Source organism: Gymnodraco acuticeps, unplaced genomic scaffold, assembly GCF_902827175.1.
Source record: "Gymnodraco acuticeps unplaced genomic scaffold, fGymAcu1.1, whole genome shotgun sequence".
Taxonomy (NCBI): Eukaryota; Metazoa; Chordata; class Actinopteri; order Perciformes; family Bathydraconidae; genus Gymnodraco; species Gymnodraco acuticeps.
In genome coordinates, this window is record NW_022991778.1 from 900 (window position 1) to 25,492 (window position 24,593).

At 42.5% G+C, this 24,593-nt stretch overlaps 1 protein-coding gene across 3 annotated transcripts; it reads left to right on the forward strand.

The window, feature by feature from the left end:
- Nucleotides 1–2,295: 2,295 nt before the first annotated feature.
- stard13a (StAR-related lipid transfer (START) domain containing 13a) lies at nt 2,296–23,893 on the forward strand. 3 transcript variants are annotated; one of them, XM_034199482.1, is made up of 14 exons: nt 2,296–3,199; nt 10,774–10,845; nt 13,667–13,748; nt 14,881–14,944; nt 15,436–16,742; nt 16,908–17,078; nt 17,981–18,140; nt 18,523–18,721; nt 19,104–19,317; nt 19,448–19,562; nt 20,212–20,463; nt 20,851–21,068; nt 21,566–21,742; nt 21,839–23,893. In XM_034199482.1, exons 1-14 carry the CDS (start codon nt 2,698–2,700, stop codon nt 21,954–21,956), a joined length of 3,651 nt encoding a protein of 1,216 aa, XP_034055373.1. In that variant the 5' UTR covers nt 2,296–2,697; the 3' UTR covers nt 21,957–23,893. The 3 variants fall into 3 exon arrangements, with proteins under 3 accessions (XP_034055373.1, XP_034055374.1, XP_034055375.1); XM_034199483.1 differs by lacking the exon at nt 2,296–3,199 and adding an exon at nt 8,582–9,385; XM_034199484.1 differs by lacking the exon at nt 2,296–3,199 and adding an exon at nt 10,426–10,447.
- The last annotated feature ends 700 nt before the right edge of the window (nt 23,894–24,593 follow it).

Below are 24,593 nucleotides of genomic sequence, written 5' to 3' on the forward strand. Positions count from 1 at the left end.
CGCGTGTGTGTGCAGAGAGTACATAATAGCACCTGGATTTAGATGTAATCCCAGAGGTTTTTAGGTTAGCAGTGGGGGTCGTTTGGGTCTCCCATTGCGTGTGGGATTTGTGGGTCTTAGTTGCTTTGGGGTGTGTGTGTATGGGGGGTTGTTATTAAACATGGTTGCAGATAAATTAGTTAGCCTAAATCTAAATCAATACCTTGAATCTTCTCTTTAAAACTAGTCATTCATATAGTCATCACTTTTGGTCAAATATTGTGTAGTTGAATTATGTTGTCAGTAATTCCTGCTGGTTGATGTTCTTATCAATAGCCCTGAATGCATTTGCAATGTATGTACTTCAGCAGCCCTTTTATATACTTTCATAGATTATTTATCTATTAAGACTGCATCAACAAACTGAAATCTCATTTTTGGTTCAAGCCTTAAGCAACATTCCAAAGTGTTGTCATGTCTGCCCTGGTTTAACAAGCAATTATGTATGCAGTTTCAGAATTTGCAATATACTGCTGCATTTATGTTGTATAGGATAAGAAGTTGTAGTAGTACACCCATTTGTTTACTCTGCGCATAGACACATTTTAGTTATTTTTATCTCTAGCCTTAGATGCTAAGGAATGGGCACTATAGTCTATCTAAGTCTATAGGTTAAAGAGTAAAGGTGACCAGCCTTTAACAGACAGAGCCCTTGGAAATACCCTGCCTAGAGCTCAAACTGGTTGTTCTCCTTTAAATACCTTCCTGAAAACATCCTAAAGGTTGGTTTTTAACCAGCAGCATATTTCTAATTTAAACTCAGAATCAGTTCCTGACCAGTTCCTCGCCTACCAAAACCCTGCACCTCTGCTTATTTCTTTGTGATTGGTTAACACTATATATTGCATTGCATTGCAGAGATTGTTGGTGCTATAATTCACAAGCAAATCACATAAGTATAGAATTACAATAAGAGTTCCTTCTTTTGATTTAAAACTAATCAGACCTCAACACACCCTAAGAGCTATGCAAGTTTTATTGTGAATTGGATAAGATACGATACGATAAGATGAACCTTTATTAATCCCAGAGGGGAAATTCAGTTGTACAAAGCAGCAACAGGGTAAGCGTGAAAAAAACAGTACAGCAAAGATTCACACAGATCAATAAAATCTAAAATAAATAATAAATAAAATAAAATCAAGGAAAAAATAATAATGATAATAATAATAAAAGACTATGAAAATAGGAGATGATGACAGAGAGGACTTGCAATTTGTATTCAGTGCTCTGATTTATATGTTATACACTTTACCATAGCAAGGCATTGGTCTTGATATTAAAGGTCAACTTTGTCAGGTCTTAACAATATTGTAGGGGAAAAAAGTAAAGTCAGAAGTAGCACAATTTGTATTTGTATATATTGTCCAGCTTTCTGTTCTCTGTCCCCAACATATTTGATTAATCTTTACTATTTAAAATTTTTTTGTGGCTGTTTAGCTTCTCTCGTCCTATCTTGGTCGGCTGTAACTGACACAGAGAGATGGATATTATATTACTGTCCGCTTACTACAGCCCTGCCCTGTGCCAACCATTTACACACATCTATTTAGCTCGCTATCATGTTACCGTGTCAGTGCTCTGCATCCATCAGTGTATGTAGACTTACTGTACATGAAGAAGTAATTAAAGAAAATTAAGTTTATCTGTCCTAGATTTCCTCAAGAGGGCAGTCTAATCAATTGAATCACATATTTTATATTTCACAGCTTCAAATGATTCACTTCTGCAATCTAAAAATGCTGTAATACCCCTCTGCTGTTAGATCAGGTGCGTGTGTTTTTAACTGCTGACCTGAAGTTGACTTTGATATGACCTACTTTTCACGTGCACCCCCACCCCACTCTCACCCCCTGCCTATTACCTCCCTGAAATGAATTAAAATGACCCGAGCTAATCTGCAAAACTAGGTTAAAGTAGGAGCTTCCCTCCTTCACTGCATTCCATACATTTAGCCTCCAACATGTTCGCTGTGTGGCAGCATCCAGTCTCACATTTCAGACATTAGCATTGCTTACGTCAACGATACAATAGATTTGGGTTTGGATGTGTTGCTATCAAGAAGCCCAAGCAGGGAATGTGGGTAGATCGGTTATGTTAAATGTCATGCGGTATGAACTTGGTTGATGTGGATTGAGAGAACTTTTCTCAATGGCATGACAACCCCACTCAACTTCGCTAACAATAGGTTTGCTTCTACATACATTCCTCAGCGCAGTCTCACACACCCACATGTTCCCCATTGTTCTGCCCTTTCCTATGTCACATCAGCATAAGGACTTTGGTTCTATGATTTTTTTCCAGGCCTATCCCAATCTCATCAGATCTCTCATCTTAAATACACCCTTCTCTCTAACAAACACATTTTCCCGGAGGCATGTACCAAATTGTGTGTTTGTCACAGCATCAGGAAGCAGGGCAGTGTTTTCCGAGCTCTCATGTCATTGGCTGCTGCTCATGTGGCCAAAATAAAAGACCCTGTGGAAGCAAGACTTTGTGAGTCTTCTTTCCATCTCAGCCTCAAAGTCAGCAAGAAAAATATCTGTCATCTGAGTCAGGTGGTGTGATGAAGTTTGTGTGTTTGTTGGGCCGTGGTAAGTTGGAGGGAGGTGGCTGGTGGGCGGGGAGCTGATTTGGCTTCCAGTGAGGGCTTGTTCGATGCAGGAATTCAGAAGGAGTGCTCTCACAACAACTCATCAGTGTGTGAGAGAGAAGAGGAGTTGTTATGTTATGGAGGCTGTGGACAGCAGTATGGATGTATTAGCAGTGAACAGTGTGGTCGACGCCACAGGGAATGAAGAGACAGCAAACGACACTTTGGACTGTGCGGATATTGAAAACGGAATAGAAACTGCCAAAGATGAGGACGTGAGGCGCAATGCAGAGAGCGCTGACAGTGCTGAGGACAGTGCTGATGCTACAGACGGCAGGACTATAGAAATCAATGACATTATAGACAGCATGGATCAAAGTGTCAAGGGCGAGAGTACTGACTGCGAGAGTGACGCCGACAGCTCCAATGAGGAGACGTATCTGGAGGCCATGACACCTGACGGGCATGACTACTACCTGAGGCTTGGAAAAACCCCCCGGCGGCGCTCTGCCCTGCGCCTCTCACGCATCTTAGCCCGCCAACAGCTGTTACGGAGGCTGGCACAAGGTAGAAGTAGAGAGAGTTCTAGAGAAGTGATAATGCGTTGGTTAGGGATATTATAGTGTCTGTTTCCCTTATCGGTTGGGTGTTCTCATGGAAAAAACCACAATAAATTATAGAGATTTAATCAACTGATGTAATTTGATAGTGTTAAAAACATATCATTTTATTTAGGTTTACCAATTGTGAATTTCCCTTGAGTTTTTCTGCTTCTGTGGACAAGCTGAACGGTGTGCAGATTCAAACAATTAAAGCTTTAATAAGAGAAGCGTGTTAGTTATGAAAAACCTAAATCGAGCCTCTATACGTGAGATTCTGTCTTTTATATTGAGGTATTTTACAACATTTGACCAATTCTTGAGAGGTTTACACAGAACCAAAATGAATGCACCCGGCTTTCGGAGGCAGCCCATCTATCATCTGTTTCATCACACGTTTTTATTGGCAGGAGAAACACTCCAAAGTTTTGCAATACTCCCACGTCTTTCTGGTTTTCATCAGTTGGACATACATATGGCGCCACCTCTTCTTCAAATATGTCTTTCATAAATCTGAAAGAAGTCATAACAAACCCTAAAGGGCTATAGTGTTATTGTTTTTGTCTATGTCCTCCCTACCCAACTTGTATTCCATCGCTATTTCCTCGACTTCCTGTCACATGACTCATGTTTCCCTGGGAGGGAAGAGAACATACCGGTGTTCACAAGGAGGCTTTTGGCTATTCTTATGCGTGTTTAGTTGATCCTATAGGAAGTCATTCTCTCTGTATTTTGAGTTTTTTCCAGGTGCATTGTTGGTGCTCGTAAAGAGATTAGCGAATGTGTTTGTTCTTGTTCTGATTTAACGTGGCACACTACTCTGTTGTTGTACGAAGGAGCAGGAACATGTCACGTCTTGTGTTAAGTTTTTCTTTTTTATCCCGAACTGATCATTTGTCTTGGCGAGCCAAATCTTGTACGAAGCACTGATATGTGTGAAGATGAGATATGTCAGCTGTGGCAGATGAAGAATGTAGAATAGATGGAGAAGCAAGTGTATGCCTGTGCTTGTTTTGGATGATGTTATCACTCATCTAACTTTCACTCCTTGCCTCTTGCACTTATACATACTTTTCTTCTATTTATGTCAATCACAGTCCCTCTGTCTGTCTGTCTGTCTGTCTGTCTGTCTGTCTGTCTGTCTGTCTGTCTGTCTGTCTGTCTGTCTGTCTGTCTGTCTGTCTGTCTGTCTGTCTGTCTGTCTGTCTGTCTGTCTGTCTGTCTGTCTGTCTGTCTGTCTCTCTCTCTGTCTCTCTCTGTCTGTCTGTCTGTCTCTCTCTCTGTCTGTCTGTCTCTCTTACACATACTCTCCCGATTGCATTCCACTTATCAGCAGCTGGTAGAGTCTCAGTCAGACTTAAATGAAAAAGAACTCAGTGACCTTAACAAATCTGCAAATGAAAGCTCCAAAAAGAAAATGATTATTACTATTTTCATTATGGATTCATCTGCTGATAATTTTCTCGGTTAAGATAAGATAGAGCTTTATTGTCTCCCTTAGGAGAAATTTGTCTTGGGCATCGAGATAATACACATAAAACATTCAGGTCAATCAGTCATAGATACAGAACAGAGATCACATATCACATGGCAAAGAAACAAACAAGAAACATACAGGTACAGCACTTTCCCTATTGCACATATCCCTATTGCACATACATAATCAAATATTGCACTTTTCCCTATTGTATTTATATATAAATCAAATATTGCACCTTCCCTACTGTATTCATACACAAATCAATATTGCACTTTCCCTATTGCATCTATGCATAGTGTCCGTCAAATTGCACATATCCCATATTGTGTCCATACCTATTTACACATAATGCACTTCCCCTATTTAACCTTCTCGATTTCACAAACTACACTGTAAACATTGCACCTCCCATCAACTCCTAACAGCATAATCACAATTGTTTCTGACTGTTCAGCAGCTTGATTGACAGCGGAACAAAGGAAAATGTATACCTGTTCAATTTACAGTTTTGGTAATACCTCAGCAACTCAAACTCTCTATACAGGATGTGTTTGGGGTTAATCTTCTGGTCTATAAAATATCGGAAAAAAGTGAAATCCCACTTTAAAAGTCAGTTATAAATTATAATCCGCATAAATTAAATCTAATGTGATTTGAAAAACCCCCAAAGAAAAGCAAGAAATCTCAAAATTTGAGATAATGAAAACTAAAAGAAACATTTCTTATTTTTGCATGAACAATTACTTAAGGACTTAATTTCTTGTTTAAAATGTGCAATTTAAAATGGTTTGTCATTTATTTTCTGTCAATAAACAACAAATTAGTCAGTCAATCTTTGCAGCTATACATCCACCACTACTATGCCGAACCACAAGGCTTTACTGACCAATTCAAGCTGAGGCCTAAAATGTTTCAATGCTGTCAATAACTGCTCAATCAATGAATGTCAAAATGGATAAGATGCAACACATACATACATCATGTACCCATAGCCCGAAGCCATTAAAAAAATGCCTGAAAGAAATGTAAAGGCATCGCTTTGACTCATTGCTTTACCACCCTCTGCTGGAAGAAAACTGGCATAACCAAATACTTTATCACCACCAGTGTTTTCTCATCCTATTAATCCACACAATTCACGCTCACTTTGACTTGTATTTGTGTTGGCCTGTCTTACCTAACAGTCCTCAGTGAGTGCTGCACAGTAAACTCTGCGCCTCAACCTGCAACAATTTCATGCTCGTGTTGATGCTGTTTTACACTACATTCCTGAGGGCTCGGTATCATCGCAGATGAGCCATACGGGACAGACGTATTCCTCTTTTACGTCCCTCCCTCCCTCTCTCCCTCTCTCCCATCACTACTCCTCCGCCTCCTCCAATACTTTTTTCCTTTGTGACTCTTAAACATGATGGACTAAGTGGTTTAGCTTATGTGGGAACATGGCTGCTTTCCAGGCAACCTGTCTGTCTGTGTGTGTGTGTGTGTGTGTGTGTGTGTGTGTGTGTGTGTGTGTGTGTGTGTGTGTGTGTGGTGTGTGTGTGTGTGTGTGTGTGTGTGTGTGTGTGTGTGTGTGTGTGTGTGTGTGTGTGTGTTGTGTGTGTGTGTGTGTGTGTGTGTGTGTGTGTGTGTGGTGTGTGTGTGTGTGTGTGTGTGTGTGTGGTGTGTGTGTGTGGTACAGTATAGTCTTTTAGAAAAACTATGACTGCTCAGCATGCCTTTATAGCTTCTACAAAGTATTAATAATAATAATAGATTAATTTTGTTAGCGCTTTTACTGGTGCTCAAAGATGCTTTACAGATATAGTGAAAAGAAAAGAAAGGAACAACAAATAAATATATAGTTAAAGTTAAAGTCAAATAATACAAAAACAATCACACATTAAAAGCCAGATTGAAGAGGTGAGTTTTTGTGAGTTTTTTGAAGGTGGTGAGGTCAGTGCAGTCTCTGATGGGTTGTGGGAGTGAGTTCCAGAGGGAGGGGGCAGCGACGGAGAAGGCTCTGTCCCCCCAGGTCCGGTGAATGATGCGGGTGGGGATGGATAGGAGGTTGGCTTCTGATGAAGGAGGCAGCGGGAAGGAGTGTGGTATTAGTTACAGTATCATGTATGTGTCCCTTATCAGTGCTTTTATCTCACTTTCAAAATGATTTGGAATATTTAATAAACATGCATTTTAATAAACATAATTTAAATGTTGAAAATGATCCAAACATGTTGTTTTGTGCTTCTGTGTAACAATTATCCCAGTCCCTCTGACATGTTCAGTGCAGGAACTTCCTGTTGCTGTTCTTAGCTCACATGCCGGTCTAGTTGCCTGGGAAATTCAGAGCAGGAAATGATGTCATGCAAGGCACTTCAGGGTCCTTGAGATCCAGCACAAGGCAGACATAACACTGAGAAAAGGCTGTCACAAAGTCAAGGTTACTGGCTTTAGATGAAAGAGAGGAAAGAAAGGCAAAGGCACACTTTAAGAGAAAAGGCTGTGAGGACATTGGGGTGCTTGTGTTATGTTTGTTACGTAATATAGCTGGCATCCTTGTTATGTAAGGAACTACCTTGCAGTCCCTTTGTCCAGCTCATGGATGCGCACACACACACACACACACACACACACACACACACACACACACACACACACACACACACACACACACACACACACACACACACACACACACACACACACACACACACACACACACACACACACACACACACACACACACACACACCATCTGTCTACCTTCCCTGCTGTATGCTGCTGCCTGTTGTCATATATTCTCCACAGCAGGAATGCAATGACATGACTGAAGGAAAAGCACAGTAGGCAGCCTGGATTAACTCCGTCTCACCATGTGTATTTGTGTGTGCGTGTGTGTATTGTGGCCCGTTAATAACATGTTTGTGTACTAATTAATCTCTTGATTAAATTCTGCACAGATGAATAGGGGTGCTTTGTTCGTATGCTGACAAGAGCTTTGCCACTTGGCACCTTTATGCATAAACACAAAGAGGCATTGCAAATTACACACGCATAAACACTCTGCTGAAGCACGCGGTTTAAGTATATAAAACAGGGCATACAATGTCTTCATATCTATGGGTTTCTTTTGAATGCTAAAAACAAGCTGTGTTATGTAGGTCAATAATTAGTAACATGATATGCCATTACCCCACTTTTTTTCATCAATAGGAAGTTGAGTATTTGTATTGTATAGGCCGGATGCTGCAGCACAGTACGAAGCAAACAGCCAGAGCTAACACGTGTGCTGCTTTACAGAATGTTTGTTCTTAAAGAAGAACTCAAACGTTTGTCTAAATGATTCTGCAAACACACTTATAAGAAATTCTCGAAAACATTTACATGTGAAAAGAATGTGTCACAAATGCTTTTTTTAAAGGAATCAGTTATTTCATAAAACAGCTGGGCAGTATTTTCAAGAGTTAGTGCACTAGCGAGCATTTATGAGACCACAGTGTATGTGGGTTTGACTCAAAATAAACTGCAGCGCAAATGTACATATAAACATGTCAACTTGTGCAACACTGTGGCTCATTGATGTGTTTGTAATGGACAACAATAGAGGTCTGAGGCACAGAGGAATACCCAGGAATGATCGCTTTGACAATCCCTTGTGATGTTGCGGGCTTTGTGGTTTCTCTAAAAAAAGTTGATCAACTTCAGAATCTCATATACAGTCAATAAGCGGCTGCTGTGGTATGTCTTCCTCCCTTCCTCTGTCCATCTCAAGCCCCCCCCCCTCCCCCCAGCTGTCTGCCTGTCTCATCCTTTTTGCATTCTCTGACTCACTGGGGGCCACATCTGGACTCTGCTTAGTGTCTGCGGTGGTGTGTGTGCGTACACGCTGCGTTCTCCCACACATTGCTCTTCTCTGCAGTTTTGTACAGTAAAACTAAAGAAAGAGGCCGAGGTCAGAGTCTCCTTGCAGGCCTGCCGGCAGGTTTCAGCTGACATGTGAAATTAGCGTCCACTAGTCGTCAGTCTGGGAGCTCAGGGGGCTGGCGGATGCAAATGCCAGATACATTAGCCAGTTCCTCCATGGACGTGAAGGGGCAACGGCGGCTCTGCTGACGACAAAGACCATGTGGAGTCGGTTGGAGAAGAGATGATGAGCAGGTTTCAGTGAAAGAAGCAGACAGATGGATGAGGAAAGTATTTTTGTTTAGAAAGAGATCCTGACAGGATGGGACGAGGTTAAGGGCAGGAAAGATGCGGAAAGAGTACTGAGAGAAAAGTAATTTAAACATAAGAAGAAAGGAACATGATTGAACTTTAAAAAGGAATATATAAAAGATTAAACAAGAGGGAAAAGGCAAGTAACTAAAACAGAAGTGAGCGGAAAGAAAGGAGTTGAACGCAACATCGGGAAGAGAGAGTTGTAAAAATAGAGAAATATTGTGTGTAGATCCTAACAAAACAGAAAGTGCGAGAGGAGGTTGAGGAGAAAATTAGAGGGAAGAGAAAGCATGCATGGGGCAGGCTGGAAGAAAGAGGCAGAGTTGTAAACACAAGGGTTGGGGAGGCAGCGAGTCATTGCCTCTTGATGGAAAGCTGGATAGCAGCGAGTGGATGTGCCATGGGATGGAGAGGAAACTGAGCCAAGGAGAAAGAAATAGAAGCATGTCAACACCCGCACCATGAGGGCTTCAAGTAAGTTTTCAGTTCTCTCTCTTTCTCCTCTGTAGTGTCTCTCCGGTCTATTTTCAGAGTGTTACAAGAACAATTTTTCAGGATCTGTCCTGGTGTTGCTTCACATGTGATTTAGAGAGAGGAGTTATGCTGAGAATGCAGGAGAGGGATGTAATTGCTGGATTGCGGTGAAAGGATAATTTCCTCTGACCGTTCTCATCTCTGATGGTAGAGACGGAGGCTTTTTATTGCCCTGCTGAACTTTGTCCCCTGTGTTTCTGCGGTGCCAATCCTGTTTCCTGCCAGCTCCTCTAAAGAAGTCAAGTGAGAGTGAAAGAGTGGGTTTTGAGAATAGATATAAATAAGAGCAGCGACTGCAAAATAATGTTTTTGCTCAATTGGAGGGCCATTTTAAAATCATTTTCTTTAAATGTATGCAGGCGTTTTCATATTTTTTTATAATTTGGTTATTGGTCTTGTTTTGTATGCAGTCTTGTAGTCCATCCTATGTTTCCACTTCCTCTTTAGTACAGTTTTGTGCGTTTGTGTATGTATGTAGCATCCTGTTGCTGTTGTATGTATGTAATTGTGTTTGTAATATTTTTACACTGCTTTACTTTCAACTTGTGTTCTAAACACACATAGTTTCACTGGCACCAATGTCTCTGTCAGCACAAAGTTCTGCAGTGCGGTTTAATCAGTGTCTGCTCATAAAGCAACCTATGCACACATACCCACGCGCACACATGCACAAATAGCACAGTGCTGCAAGTTTAGCAGTGTTTGAACGGTACATATACTGGCGGAAAAAAGTAGTAAAAAGAGTAAATGCCTGTAAAACGTCTCGTAGAGCTGGCAGCAGCACCTAATGGGGTGTGGTGCCATGTGTAAGCCTGTTAAATGAATGCATACACGGCTGACATCTTACTGCTGGTTTATCTGAGTGAATATCATTTGAAAGTACGGGATGTTTAACGTTAAACTGTGTTTCCTTTGTCCCTCACTGGCTCACTTCCAGCCTGCCCAGTATCATCATTCCAGTGAATTCCCTGAGGAAAATGTAAATCTGGATGTTCCTCCAATGTATGTTAAAAATGCTGAGATAGGGATACCAGATGATTACATTATGCTTTTTGTTCCTTTCTTTGCCTCTGGATTGATCTGTGCTTATGTTTGGATAGCAGATAATTAACAGCACATAAAGTTGTGCGTATAAAACACATCAGTCCACTGGAATTTAGAGGGAAATTCAATAACGTTTGGCTTTTCCGTTACAGAGATGTTGTGATAATATGTGTTTTCAGTTCTTGTATAACAGGGTTGAACCATATATGCTCCACAATCAATAAAATGAATATTTGTACGTGTGCACTCAAAATGCCTCTTCTGTTTTGCTGTTTGTTTTACAGAGATTGAGGCTAAGGAGGCTTGTGATTGGTTAAGAGCAGCAGGGTTTCCACAGTATGCCCAGCTCTATGAAGGTAACACACACACACACACACACACACACACACACACACACACACACACACACACACACACACACACACACACACACACACACACACACACACACACACACACACACACACACACACACACACACACACACACACACACACACACACACACACACACACACACACACACACACACACACTCTCTCTCTGAACTAGCTAAATACATGGGTCTGGGCCTGGGGTTCTTCAGAATTAACGTAACTCTACCGTGAAGTCAAAACCTCTGGCTCTTGGACTTGTTTTGTGAATTCTCCGGCCGAAGCTCCTAAATAAACCCATCAGTGTTTGACATCAAAGCTCCAGCTCTCCCCGTGTCTCCTTTGAGTCGGTGACTCCTCCTGCATTGCTACACAGAAGTTTCCCCCACACCTATATTACATTACATTACATTGCATTTAGCTGACGCTTTTATCCAAAGCGACTTACAATAAGTACATTCGACCAGGAAGACACAACCTTGAAGAAAACAGAATCATATAAGTACATCAGGTTTCATAGAGCCAAACATTTCAAGTGCTACTCAACTGGCTTTAGATAAGCCAGTCCTTTATTAGTATATAAGTGCTTTGTTAATAAATCTATCGCTCGAAGTGGAGTCGAAAGAGATGAGTTTTCAGTTTGCGCCGGAAGATGTGCAAGCTATCAGCTGTCCTGATTTCAATGGGGAGCTCATTCCACCATCTTGGAGCCAGGATAGCAAACCCACGTGTTTTTGCTGATGGGAACTTGGGTCCCCCTCGCAGCGAGGGTGCAGCGAGTCGTTTGGCTGATGCAGAGCGTAGTGCACGCGCTGGGGTGTACGGTTTAACCATGTCCTGGATGTAGGAAGGGCCAGATCCATTCGCAGCATGGTACGCAAGTACCAGTGTCTTGAAGTGGATTCTAGCAGTTACCGGAAGCCAGTGAAGGCAGCGGAGGAGCGGAGTGGTGTGGGAAAATTTAGGAAGGTTGAAGACCAGACGAGCCGCTGCATTCTGGGTGAGCTGCAGAGGTCGGATGGCACATGCAGGTAGACCAGCCAGGAGGGAGTTGCAGTAGTCTAGGCGTGAGATGACGAGAGCCTGGACCAGAACCTGCGTCGCTTTCTGTGTCAGCTGGGGACGTATCTTCCTGATGTTGTAAAGCGTGTATCTGCAGCAACGGGTTGTAGCAGCGATGTTTGCAGTGAAGGACAGGTTGTTATCTAGGGTCACACCCAGATTCCTTGCAGTCTGAGTCGGGGAAACAACTGAGGTGCCGATGTTGATTGTTAGGTCAAGAGTGGGACAATCTTTTCCCGGAAGGAAGAGCAGCTCAGTCTTGTCAAGGTTGAGCTTGAGGTTATGAGCAGACATCCACTGAGAGATGTCAGCTAGACAAGCAGAGATGCGTGCGACGACCTGGGTCTCTGAGCGGGGAAAGGACAGAATTAATTGGGTGTCGTCAGCGTAGCAGTGGTAAGAAAAACCATGCGGGCTAATGACTGATCCGAGCGAGTTTGTGTACAGGGAGAAGAGGAGGGGACCAAGAACAGAGCCCTGAGGGACCCCTGTAGTTAATTGACAAGGGTCGGACTCAGACCCTCTCCAAGTCACCCTGTAGGTACGGTCTTTGAGGTATGAGGTGAGGAGGGAAAGTGCAGAGCCTGAAACTCCAAGTTTTTGGAGAGTGCGAAGGAGGATCTGATGATTCACCGTGTCGAATGCAGCAGACAGGTCCAACAGGATGATGACAGAGGAGAGGGATGCAGTTTTGGCAGTGTGCAGTTCCTCCGTGACAGCAATGAGAGCAGTTTCTGTGGAGTGACCTGCCTTGAAACCAGACTGGTGCGGATCCAGAAGGTTGTTCTGATGGAGATAACAGGAGAGTTGTTTAAAGACAGCGCGTTCAAGTGATTTAGACAGGAACGGGAGGAGAGAGACAGGCCTGTAGTTTATAACATCTGACGGGTTGAGAGTGTCTCTTTCTCTTCCTGCCATCCCTCCATCCTCATATGCTCGTCTTCTGGGCCGCTGCATTCTATTTCCAGGCTTCAGTTCCTGTCCAGAGGGAGGGGTCATGGGAAAGGCCTTGTTATCACTGCTGGGACTCTCACAGCTTCTCTTCTTTCTTCCACCTTTCTCCAGCCAGCATTTTCTTACTATCTCCTTCTTCCTTTCTTTCATCTTCTCATTCAGTTTTTCTTTCTCCTTCCTTCCTTCCTTTCTTCCATGTTGCCCTCTCTCCAACTCTCTAGAAAGCCTACAGTCATTCATGTGATGATCATCAGGTCTCATACATTTTTGAGGAGGCACACACAAACAGGAAATGGTCCCAGTAATCTAAGAAGAAGCTCTTAAAAATCCAGCAGTCGCACGCACGCACGCACACACGCACGCACGCACGCACGCACGCACGCACGCACACACGCACGCACGCACGCACGCACGCACGCACACACACACACACACACACACACACACACACACATGCTTTGCCTCCCTGAGAACGGCTGTGAGTACCAGTAATATGGGGTTATGGATGCCGGCCTCTGGGACTCTGTGACTCCCGGTCGCACATGATGCCTGCAATCTGCCACCACACACAGGGATTCACCAACATATATAAAAGAGTCATTTTGTCATTGGCATTGTGTGGAATTGAAGTTATTTTGGTGTTTAAAAATGTGTTTGCATGTCCTGTAAACTTCCTATGCAGATTACAGATGTTAAAAGTGGCAGCAGCGGTTGTGCCATTGTTCTGCCTCCTATCAATCATTAACTGACAAAACTCAACCTCTTGTTTTTTTCTGCCTTTCTCACAGATTCCCAGTTTCCAATTGACATTTCCTCTGTGAAAAGGGACCATGACTTCTTGGACCGTGACCTGGTGGAGCCACTCTGTCGGTAAGCACAAACACACATGCTCAAACTGTATTTAACCCCCCAATGCGCATGCAACCCACCCTCAAAATCACAGATTCCTTCTGTCTCGTCCCCCTGGTTCTGCACTTGTCCCTGCGGCCTGGTGCTTCCCGCCGATCATTAGACGTCTGACCCCGACCCGTAATGAACCCCTCATCCCTGTCTCGTGCTCAGACACCCTGGGCTTTGATCTGGTCACCTCCCCTCCCCTCTGCCACGCTCTGATCTCCCATTCAAAGAGCAGAGACCCTCAGGGGGCCTAAACAGGAGGGGGCTGAGGGTAATATAGAAGGAGTGAGGGGATGCCAGTATATTCTACCAGATGGCTTTGAGTGTGTTTTTAAGTCTCTTTACACACCTATGTTCTTTTTGTTTTACATCTCCCATTCCCCCTCCACATCGAGTGTTCCCTGCTCGTAGCAGCATACCCCTTATTTTTCTCCCTCTTCCCCATTACCCCCGCCTCTCTAATGTTCTATGGTAGAAGAGGGTGTGGTAATTATGGTGTTAGTGATTCCTTAACGTCATATTGTGAGACAATATGCAGCAAAGCCCCTGAGAACTGCCTCAGAAGCTGTAAAACACACTCTTAATGAGCTCTCTCTTGATCGTGCATGACTCTTAAACACATTAAGGATTACATGCTGCTATATGCTTACAAGATGATGATGTGTACTGAGAGCATATCATTCTAAGTCTGTCTGGATATATTCAACAAGAAACAGTTGTTTGTACCATCATGCAGCAGAACTCCAGAGCAGGGATTGGAAGAGAGTGGTGATGGGTGACAGATGAAGGGAGTTAGGAGGGAAGTGGAGGGGGAGGAGCCAGCTGTGTTTCATGGGAGATACGTTGTTGAGGGTGAGGATCAGTCCCAGCGGAGTGATCCTAGAGAAGGAAAGGAAGGAGAAAAGGCAGTGTGGGAGAAATGGATAGAGAGAGCGTAATGAAAAGGACAGAAGTTAAAAGATTTAAAAGGAGACAGTGGTAATGATATGTGAGCAATAAGAGAGGGAAAATAGAAGACAGCTCATAAAGAAACAAAAACACAGCATCAGACCAAACATATATATATTTAAAAGCACGTTTAACTGACTGTTTGTTTATCTTGCAGACGGCTCAACACTCTGAACAAGTGTGCCTCCATGAAACTGGATGTCAGCCACCCCAAGAAGAAAGTAAGACATTTTATTTCAACTGTGAGCCTTAATCTTCTTAAAAACTTGTTTGACTGTAGTTTATCAGCAACCATAAATAGGACCATGTTTCTAGAATCATTATAGAACTAACTCCAGCGTGTTTACATTTGGTTCAGTTGGTTAGCGAGACTTCTGTCATTCAAACTGGATCACTGAAAAGTGTAGGTTAGTCCAAGGTTGTCCAAACAATGGACATATATGTATGGGATACTTTGTGACAGTGTCGAATAATGCTCTTCTCTAGATATTTCTGTCTACAAGTAGTGCTGATGACAAAAGATATTTAGATCTCCAAATGTTCACTACATATGACACGTTTGATTTATTTGTAGTTATTCCTAAATGGTCAAACAGGATTTCTTTAATGGTCAAGACAAAGAGAACAACAGTGAATTGTAAACCCATAGTTACTCTTAATCTGTGCTTTATGTTGCAATTTCTTGACCCTTTATACCTTTATCGTTCCATAGGGTGATGACTCTGATGAAGATGACCCGTTGGCTATCAGTAAAAGGTGGACGTTTGAGTGGAGCAGCCGACGTTGGTCTCGCCTGCATGACTTCCTGTTGGACAGCACTGATGAGAGCAGCCCGACAGGACAAGGGGAGGGTCTGCTGCACAGCACAGTGAGCAGTGAGAGTCTGCTGACAGACCTCAGCGAGCAGGAGATCACAGAGATCTCCTCTCTGCACAGCGAGGACTCCGCCTCCGCCTTGCCTGACTCTTTATCTATGGCATCTCTCTCCGCTTCCTACCAACCACCAAGGGATCTTTCGCACTACAACTCCCTGCCACTCAAGAGCAGCCGGCATGGGCAAGGAGGGCGGAGCAAAGCCAAGGAGTTTTTGCGTCGAATGGAATTAATGCGCACTTGGGGGCCGTCGACGAAGCGGAAAAGCTCAAATCGCAGGCCACCACTGGTGATCAGTGGGCCGGTGTTACATGGCGAGGAGCCTCACGCTCTGCATATGCTCCAGTGTACTCCCATCAGCCAACTGGAACACAGCCTTCAACAAACTGATGGTGAAACTTCCCCTGTCTCTCCTACCAGTGATTGTAAAGACCAATCCACAGTGAGTGTGAGCCCCAGCACTGAGGTGCCTGTTGGAAAGGAGTCTGTGTGTAGAAAACACCTCACTGGGAGCAAGAGAAGCAGCATGTATCTGGAGGATATGGAGCTGCCTTCTCAAGGTAAGAGGACTGAAGGGCAGAGCCAGTTTGGCAGAAACCAGTTCCGCTCTTATGAAAACCTCCTCGTTCACATCCCCAAAGACCACAAACCAGGCACCTTTCCAAAAGCTCTATCCATAGAGAGCCTGGTGCCGTCCCCCGATGATGGGAAGAATGGCCCCCAGACACATGCCCAAACGTCTCCATCCAGCAATGGCCTGGGGGGGCCCTGGTCTGGTAAACCCCTGTCCAAGCCCCCCTGCCCTGGAGCTCCGCGGGGCAGCAGGGTGAGTGTTTATGACAACGTCCCGGGATCACACCTTTACGCCAGCACAGGAGATCTGCTGGACTTTGAGAAAGAGGACAATCTGTTCCCTCACCTCGATGACATCATCCAGCATGTCAGCGGTTTGCAGCAAATAGTGGACCACTGGAGCCGCAGTGTGCTGCCTGAGGATGAGACAGGGGAGGGGGAGGAGGAAGGGGAAGGCAGGACCACACCAAGTGAGGGAGAGAGAGATGGCGTGTCCTTGAACGACACTGATTCAACAGGAACTAGCCGTGAGAGGCGGGACTCTGGAGTCGGGGCCTCCCTGACAAGACCACGGTTAGTAGCTATTCAGGAATAATGACAACTTATACAAAAATGGCCAAAACAATTATAATACGAACCAAGTTATGTATATCCCATGAATTAACATTATAAGGCCTTTACATTGACTGAATCATTCTGTGTCTCTAATTCTTTACTGATATTTTCTCCCCATCCCAGTTTACGATGGCCGAGTTTCAGAACCTCTGATCATCTCAACCAGCCAGCGTCTTCTCTGCAGATCAGCAGCCAATCAGCAGGCCAGCTCAGCCTGCTGCAGAAGTTCTCTTTGCTCCGCCTCACCGCCATCATGGAGAAATACTCAATGTCAAATAAACATGGCTGGACATGGTGGGTACACACTCTACCACACTCATCATCCATATGTTTCTCCACAATGTGGCTAGTCTGTGAGCTCATAGTTTATGCATTCATTCAACATTCAGAACATTTAAAATACATTAGACATGACGAAGCTGCTGAAACATTTGTGTACACTTATATAGACATTTTATTCATTGGGATAAACCCCTTGAGATGCACCATCTCGTTTTCAAGGGGGTCCCGACAATAGCAACAACTTACAGACATACATAAACAAAATGCAAAACATGACACACAAGACAAACCACATACAGTCTGTTAAGTGAAATTCAAGCAATGCACACAATCGTTACAATTTGAGACAGTCAAGCAAATCAGTTTCATCAATATCAGTTATAACAAGTAAAGACCAGTTGAAAATGAGATAACAATGCATGTTTAAATATACCCAATGATGCAAGAGATCTAATAGCAGCAGGTAAAGTATTCCAGTCAGTTCTGGGCAGACCGTTTGTTTCATTCCAACTAAGGAAGATATTCCCTATATTTTACAATTGCCTCTGTTATTTTAACTGCTTCTATTTATTAGCTGAAAAAGCACACTTTGCACCAACACCTCCACAAAAGCCAAAACACTTACTTAATCCACTGATTATGGCTGTTACAATGGGTTCCTACTTGATTAAAGGTGCCACTGTTGGTCAAAAGCTTCCTTTAGTTTCTCAGCCACACACTATAAGCCAAAAGTGGCAATGACCTACAAACACAGGCACATCCTTGTGTTGTTAATGAACACTCCGGTTTGTTTTTATTATCCCCGAGAGGGAAATTCTGTTGACAAGCATATACATGAAGAGAAAGATAATGAAAGCATAGGCTGCTCTTTCTCCGTCACACTTCAATAATTGTTTTCTGTCTATCGCTCCCAGGTCTGTACCCAAGTTTATGAAGCGCATGAAGGTGCCAGACTACAAAGAGAAGAGTGTGTTTGGCGTTCCCCTCATCATCCATGTCCAGCGCTGTGGGTTTCCGCTCCCCCTGTGTTTACAGCAGGCCCTCTGCCACCTCCGAACACACTGTCTGGACCAGGTTAGAGAGAAAAACAGCATTTACAAGAGTCTGTACACTTCCTCTCAGCATAGTGCTCATCAGTGGTGGAACTAACTAAGTACACACTAAAGTACTGTACTTACATGTTATCCTACCATACAATGTTCTGCTTAACTACATTTCTTAGGGAAATAAACATGTATAAACATTTGTCTTCACATTAATTAAAACATGAAATGAGCTTATACAATAAAATGCACTAAACTAGTAGTTTCAAATATCTTCAGCTTGTTACCCATCAACAAAGTAGTACCTGGTTGGCGGTAATTTACATTTCAAATATGATATTATGCAAAAAATGGTCTCTTGTATTTTCCATCTTCCTTGTTGGCTCTGAATAATTACTTTCTTTCCGTCTCAGGTGGGATTGTTCCGTAAATCTGGAGTGAAGTCTCGTATTCAGGCTCTGAGGCAGCAGTGCGAGCTGTCCCCCGACTCTGTGAACTACGAGGACCAGTCAGCTTACGACGTGGCCGACATGGTCAAACAGTTCTTCAGAGACTTGCCAGAGCCTCTGCTAACAAGCAAGCTGGGGGAAACCTTCCTGCATATTTACCAGTGTAAGTGGACTGTTCTGAGCTTTGATAAGAGTAACGGGTTGTTGCAGCTGTCGTCAGAATCACAAGACGTTATCATAAGATGTAACTGGGAAAGGTTGTTTTTTATTCATCTTGCCTTGGTGAAAATCTTTTTAGCAAACTGTATGTCATCTGTTTGAAATTATCCAAAATGTGATTGAATTTTTATTAGAGTGAAATCTATAAAATTCTGGACAACATTAGGCAAATCTGAAAGCACTACTGACTGTTTTCAGATGTATTGTTAGGAAATGTGCATACAGTATGAGCACAAAAACAGTACATCAAAGATTAGAAGTTGGCATTTGTGACTTATTCTTCAGTCCGTAATTCCTCCTCACTTCCTATTTTGTGTTTTCTTTAGATGTCCCAAAGGAGCAGAGGTTACAGGCGGTCAGGGCGGCCATTTTGCTAATGCCGGATGAAAGCAGGGAGGTTCTGCAGACGTTGCTCTACTTCCTGCGTGATGTCATTTCCTTGGTGGAGGAGAACCAGATGACGCCGATGAACTTGGCTGTTTGTCTGGGACCTTCGCTGTTCCACCTGAGCATACTGAAGAATGAGATGCTGTCACCAAGGTGCGTTCACCAAGAAGACACCGAAGAACTTCCACTGTGTTATTATTTTGAGAAACTTGGTTGACAACCTTCAAGAACTGGAGTAATGAAGCATGATGATTTACATTCTGTGTTATTTCTATACCTCAAGGTCAATCCAGAGGAAGTACACCACGGGCCGCCCCGATCAGAAAGACCTGAATGAGAATCTGGCAGCCACCCAGGGCCTGTCACACATGATCAATGAGTGCCATCGTCTCTTTCAGGTCAGGATTTATGATTTACAGCAGGGGTTGATAGCTAATATATAATCCAAATATGGCAGATTAATTGCTACATTTACGATTGTTTTCATAAGAGCGAAAAAATGATAAGTGACTGACAGAAGTTGAGCAATTCAGTGTGTTGAATACGGTATAATGCATGGCGGCGTCTTAATATGTGACACATAAATATGTAAAGAAGAGTGATATTACCACTGCCTAGTTATTATCATCAAAGGCCCTCAGTATAATTGGGTTTAATGATCTTATTTCTGAAACTGTATGCCATACTGCTCCGTGAGAGAAAACCTTTTCAAGGGCTGAGAAAAATACACTTGATAACAATTGAGTCTTGAGTTTAATGTGATTTTAGTTGTTATAAGAGCAAGAATGTTTGAACTGCATACAGTGTGTCATTCTTTCAAAACATAAAATTGAACAGTGTTGGAGTTTCTGGTAGGAAAATGATATTGTAAAGAAAAATAACAAGTGACGTTAAATTGTTCCACTACTGTAGAAAATCTGTAAATCTTTGTCGTCTCAGCACATAATGCTATTGCTCCAATGGAGGGTCTAAATCTGTTTAGAGTGCTTGAGCCTGAGCGGCTGTTGTGCGATGTGATGTGACTCACGTCCTCCGCCTTTTCCCCAGATCCCAGAGGAGATGGTGACCCAGTCTCGCAACTCCTACATGGAGGCTGAGCTGATGGTGCCCCCGCTGGAGGAACTGTGCAAGGCTCACATGGAGGAAGTGGATGAGGACGAGGAAGAGGAGGAAGAGGAGGGATCCTATCATGCACATATAGAAAAGCTGGTCCAGAACCTGCTGGAAGAGGCCAAAGATAAGAGCAAAGGCTGGGTGTCTCGCTCCAATAGTGACAATACAGAACTGGCAGTTAAAAAGGTATGTGATCATTGCATTTTCAAAATAGAATGGGATTTTGGAGGGGAAGGAGAGAAAAAAGGAAGAAAAATAAATATACAAAGAAAAAGTAATATTTTAGTCGATTTTTCTATTATTATATTTTCTCTTTTGAATACCTTGTGTAACACGGTCATTCAGTTCAGAAAGTTTTCCACTTCAAGCATAACTTAAGTGGAAGCCTGTTGTTTGACTGTTTTACTCAAGAAGTATATTGAGCCAAAATTATAGGGAAATTCCACTTTTTTAAAACACAGCTCTGTGCTTACATACTGTACATGTTAAAAGATATATACGATCAATTACGTTTGAGCTATTTTTGTAATCTGTCACATTAAATGTAACATTCATATTGTGTTTGTGTGTAAGGTGGGAGATGGTAATCCTCTGAGGCGGTGGCGAGTGTGTGTTGAGGTGTCTGCAGCTCCCACCGAGGTGCTGCAGCGGCTGCTAAGAGAGCGCCCCCTGTGGCAGGCTGAGCTGCAGCAGGAGAAGGTTCTGGAGACACTGGATAAACAGACAGACGTGTACCAGTACTCCTGCCACAACATGGCCCCTGTACCCAGCTGTGACTATGTGGTACTAAGGTGAGAATTACTGAATTTAAAATGTGCATGCTTTTTGTGATTTGGAATTATAGACCAACAAAATTGTTTTATTGTTCAAAACGACCTGCTCAAAAATTCCCTTAAATACATAAATCCTTATATGTATCATACCATACCGTGTAAAAAAGCTTGTACCATTGGTTGGTTTGATCATCGAAAGTAAATAAATTACTTATAAAGCTATAAGTCTTGTTTCAACCAAAAACACCAGAAATGAATAGTCCAGTTTTACAAATTTGGAAATGTTGTAAGTTCAGTATTTTGGTTTTGATCAGACAAAATTATGAAAATTCTTCTGTTTCTCATGTTTTATAGAACAACAATTTATTGGTAAATCAAGAAAATAATCTGCAGATTAGTTAACAATGAACATGATGTTAAGCTGCTTCCTGATAAGAATACATTACCCAACATGTCTCACAATCCCACATGAAATGTGTGTCTGCAATCACTTTTCTGTCTCTCCGCCCCCTCAGATCATGGCGTACAGACCTGTGTAAAGGCTCCTGTGCGCTGGTGTGTGTGTCTGTCGAACATGATGACAGCCCACGCATGGGAGCAGTGAGAGGGGTGGTGCTGGAGTCACAATACCTCCTTGAGCCCTGTGGAACTGGGAGGACCAGGCTCACACATATCTCCAGAGTGGATCTCAGGTGTGGGCGGACTTCAAGTGCCTTCAAGTGCTCATAGTCAGGCTTTTAACAAACATTGCATTGATTAACATGCTTTATTTTCTATTCTTGTCACAGGGGAAGATCTCCAGAATGGTACAACAAAGCATTTGGTGACATGTGTGTAAATGAGGCCCAGAGGATCCGCTCCTCTTTTCACCCGCCTGACCCAATGAGCCCAGAGCTGAAGACCTGAACCCCAGAAATCAAGCTCTATCTTGGGTCACACTGCCAGAGCAGCTGGGCCTGAGGACCAGTGAGGATGGGAATCATCACGGCAGAGGACTGGAGTGTCTTTTCACGCTGCTGAGCCACACTGAACTTAACTGTACCATAATGTATTTAGATACAGTCATTCTCACACAGAAAAGGGAGTGTTTCTGTCATGTATTCCAGTAATTATACAGAACAACATATCACTACTTATTTATATAATAAATAATGACTTTTGGTGCAATTCTTTTTTTGCCCAAAGAAGAAAACTCTGGTGTCTAATTCAAGATATGAAACAGCTCATTCGATTCTCTTTGAATAGCCATTGAAGTTTCATATAATTGGATCATAAACATTTGCATTATCAGGGAAATGAGAATGTGCACATAGTTAGTATTTCTTATATTTATTGCTCTGGGTTGTTCTTCCAAATCCTCATTTACTTATCCAATGTCTTGCCAAAAAAGATGGCCTAGAAAACATTAATTTCATACCGCAATAACTGATCTTATTGTGCATAACCTTTAATCCTACTTGAAGTAGAATACCTATATTTGTATTGATTTCTTTGAGAACTCCATCTTAACTCCATCTCTTTAAAATGCAACATTACATTACATGTTACTTGTTAGACCCTTTATCCAAAGCGACTTACATACTCAATACTGTGGGCAATCCCCACAGGAGCAATTTGGGGTGAAGTATCTTGCCCAGGGACACAACAACATGCTGACTGTAGTGGGGTTTGAACATGTGCTCCCCTGATCCAAATACCAACGCACTAATCCACTGCGCCACCCCCCCCCCAACATAGCCTGCCAGTGGAATATACAGTGCATTACTAATTGGATTGAATTTGATTGTTTCGTAACATTTTAAATTCTTGTGTTTTATTGAATAGACACAAAAAAGGAAATCCCCATTCACCCCTTATCTGCTTTTATCCAAAATAACATTTAACAAAAACTGTATGACTTACTAATGCACATTTGAGACTTAGGCTTGATTATGATCAACTGATGAATCCTAGTGCTCTGAAGAAAATCCCTGTCACTAGGAATGACCAGGACTAGTACAGTATGGTTGCATGTCAGCATTTTATTGTGAAAAGTGCAGTTGTTCAGGAAACACAGACACATGAGGGATCTGGATCACAGAAAGGGCAAACATCCATCAGGTCCATCATTGTGCAGTTATGGATACATTGTGTAAGACATCACTGTTATTTTAGTCCTGTCACTATTTTCAGTGTTAATATTATCTACATGTTATTTTAAATTTAAATATTGACATTATATCAATGTATATTGTATTACTTTTTATTTGCTGTCATGTTATACAATGTCTAAGACATTTGACCATTTCACTGCTTCTGGGAAGCATGTTTGAAATTGTGTGTGTGAGTGTGTGTTTGCATAGATGTGCCCGTGTATCTGCATTTTAGATATATATATACGATACAGCCTGTATTGTAAATACATTTGACGCTTTCTGTGCCAGCAGATAAAACACCATAGCTTTTCAGGGTCTTCCTATCATATTGATATGCTGAAATGTGAATTTTCCATACACCATCCTACTAAGCAATATCAGACTGAAGCTTGCTTCTTTGTTTTTAGCTGTAGGCGACGGCGTTGCTATGGTGTTGCTATGATACAATATCTCTACAGTGCCACCAAAATCCTGCGTGGATGCTGTTGGCTGGGGAACAGTTTGGCATGTGTGAGTGTTTGTAAATATGTGTGTATGAGAGAGACTAAATGAGTGATTGACTTCGACGTGAGCCCTCGGCTGTGTGGGAAGAGGCTCCAATCATAGCTGAGTAGCTGAGACCAGGGTGATTTATGCTTGGTTGTTTGTGACAGAAAACACAACAATTATTTTCTGAACAAAGAGAATAAAAAAAATCTAAGAATTAAACAGAAACATTGTCTTCTGTGTAAATGTTCTGCAGTCTATGATTTTAACAGCAAATACATGTACATCGCACAAAATATTGTCCTTGTTATGTGCTCTTTAGTCCATTGAGTGGTGCTGTTGCCCCACTGGATTCTGAAGGTCATGAAACACTGTGGAAAGTATGTCATGGTAAATGTTTTTTTAAAGATAACTAGTGTATGAAGATCATCAGGGGGTTCTCTCTGTTGAGATGTTCCCTTTTCTCCCTCTGCGTCCTTCCAATGGATGGATGTTAGAAACTACCAGCTCGGAATCAATACTCAATCCCATTTACCTACTTAGCCGTGTTAAATGGGGACTTTCACAGAGGACAGTGAAGGTGTTTTAACACACACTATGCTCACCTAAAGATAGGTGTCTGCTGTTTTTAAACAACACTGAAATGTGTGAAATATTGCTTTAACTTCCACCTCATTAAACATGTCAGTGATTTTATCTAGAAAGTAGGGCACACTGTTACAGCTCCTGAATATCAATGATTGTCTGCACTGTGGGTGTACTCTAGTTCCACTACTTCATGGAGTCTGACAAATGAGGAACACCATGTTGCAAATTACACTTTGAAAAAAAAGGATTACTGACAGGTTGAATCAAGCATTGATTTTTTTCCCAACCAAATCCACTTAATCCCGGAGAGGTAGATTTTCTAAGCAAATGTGGA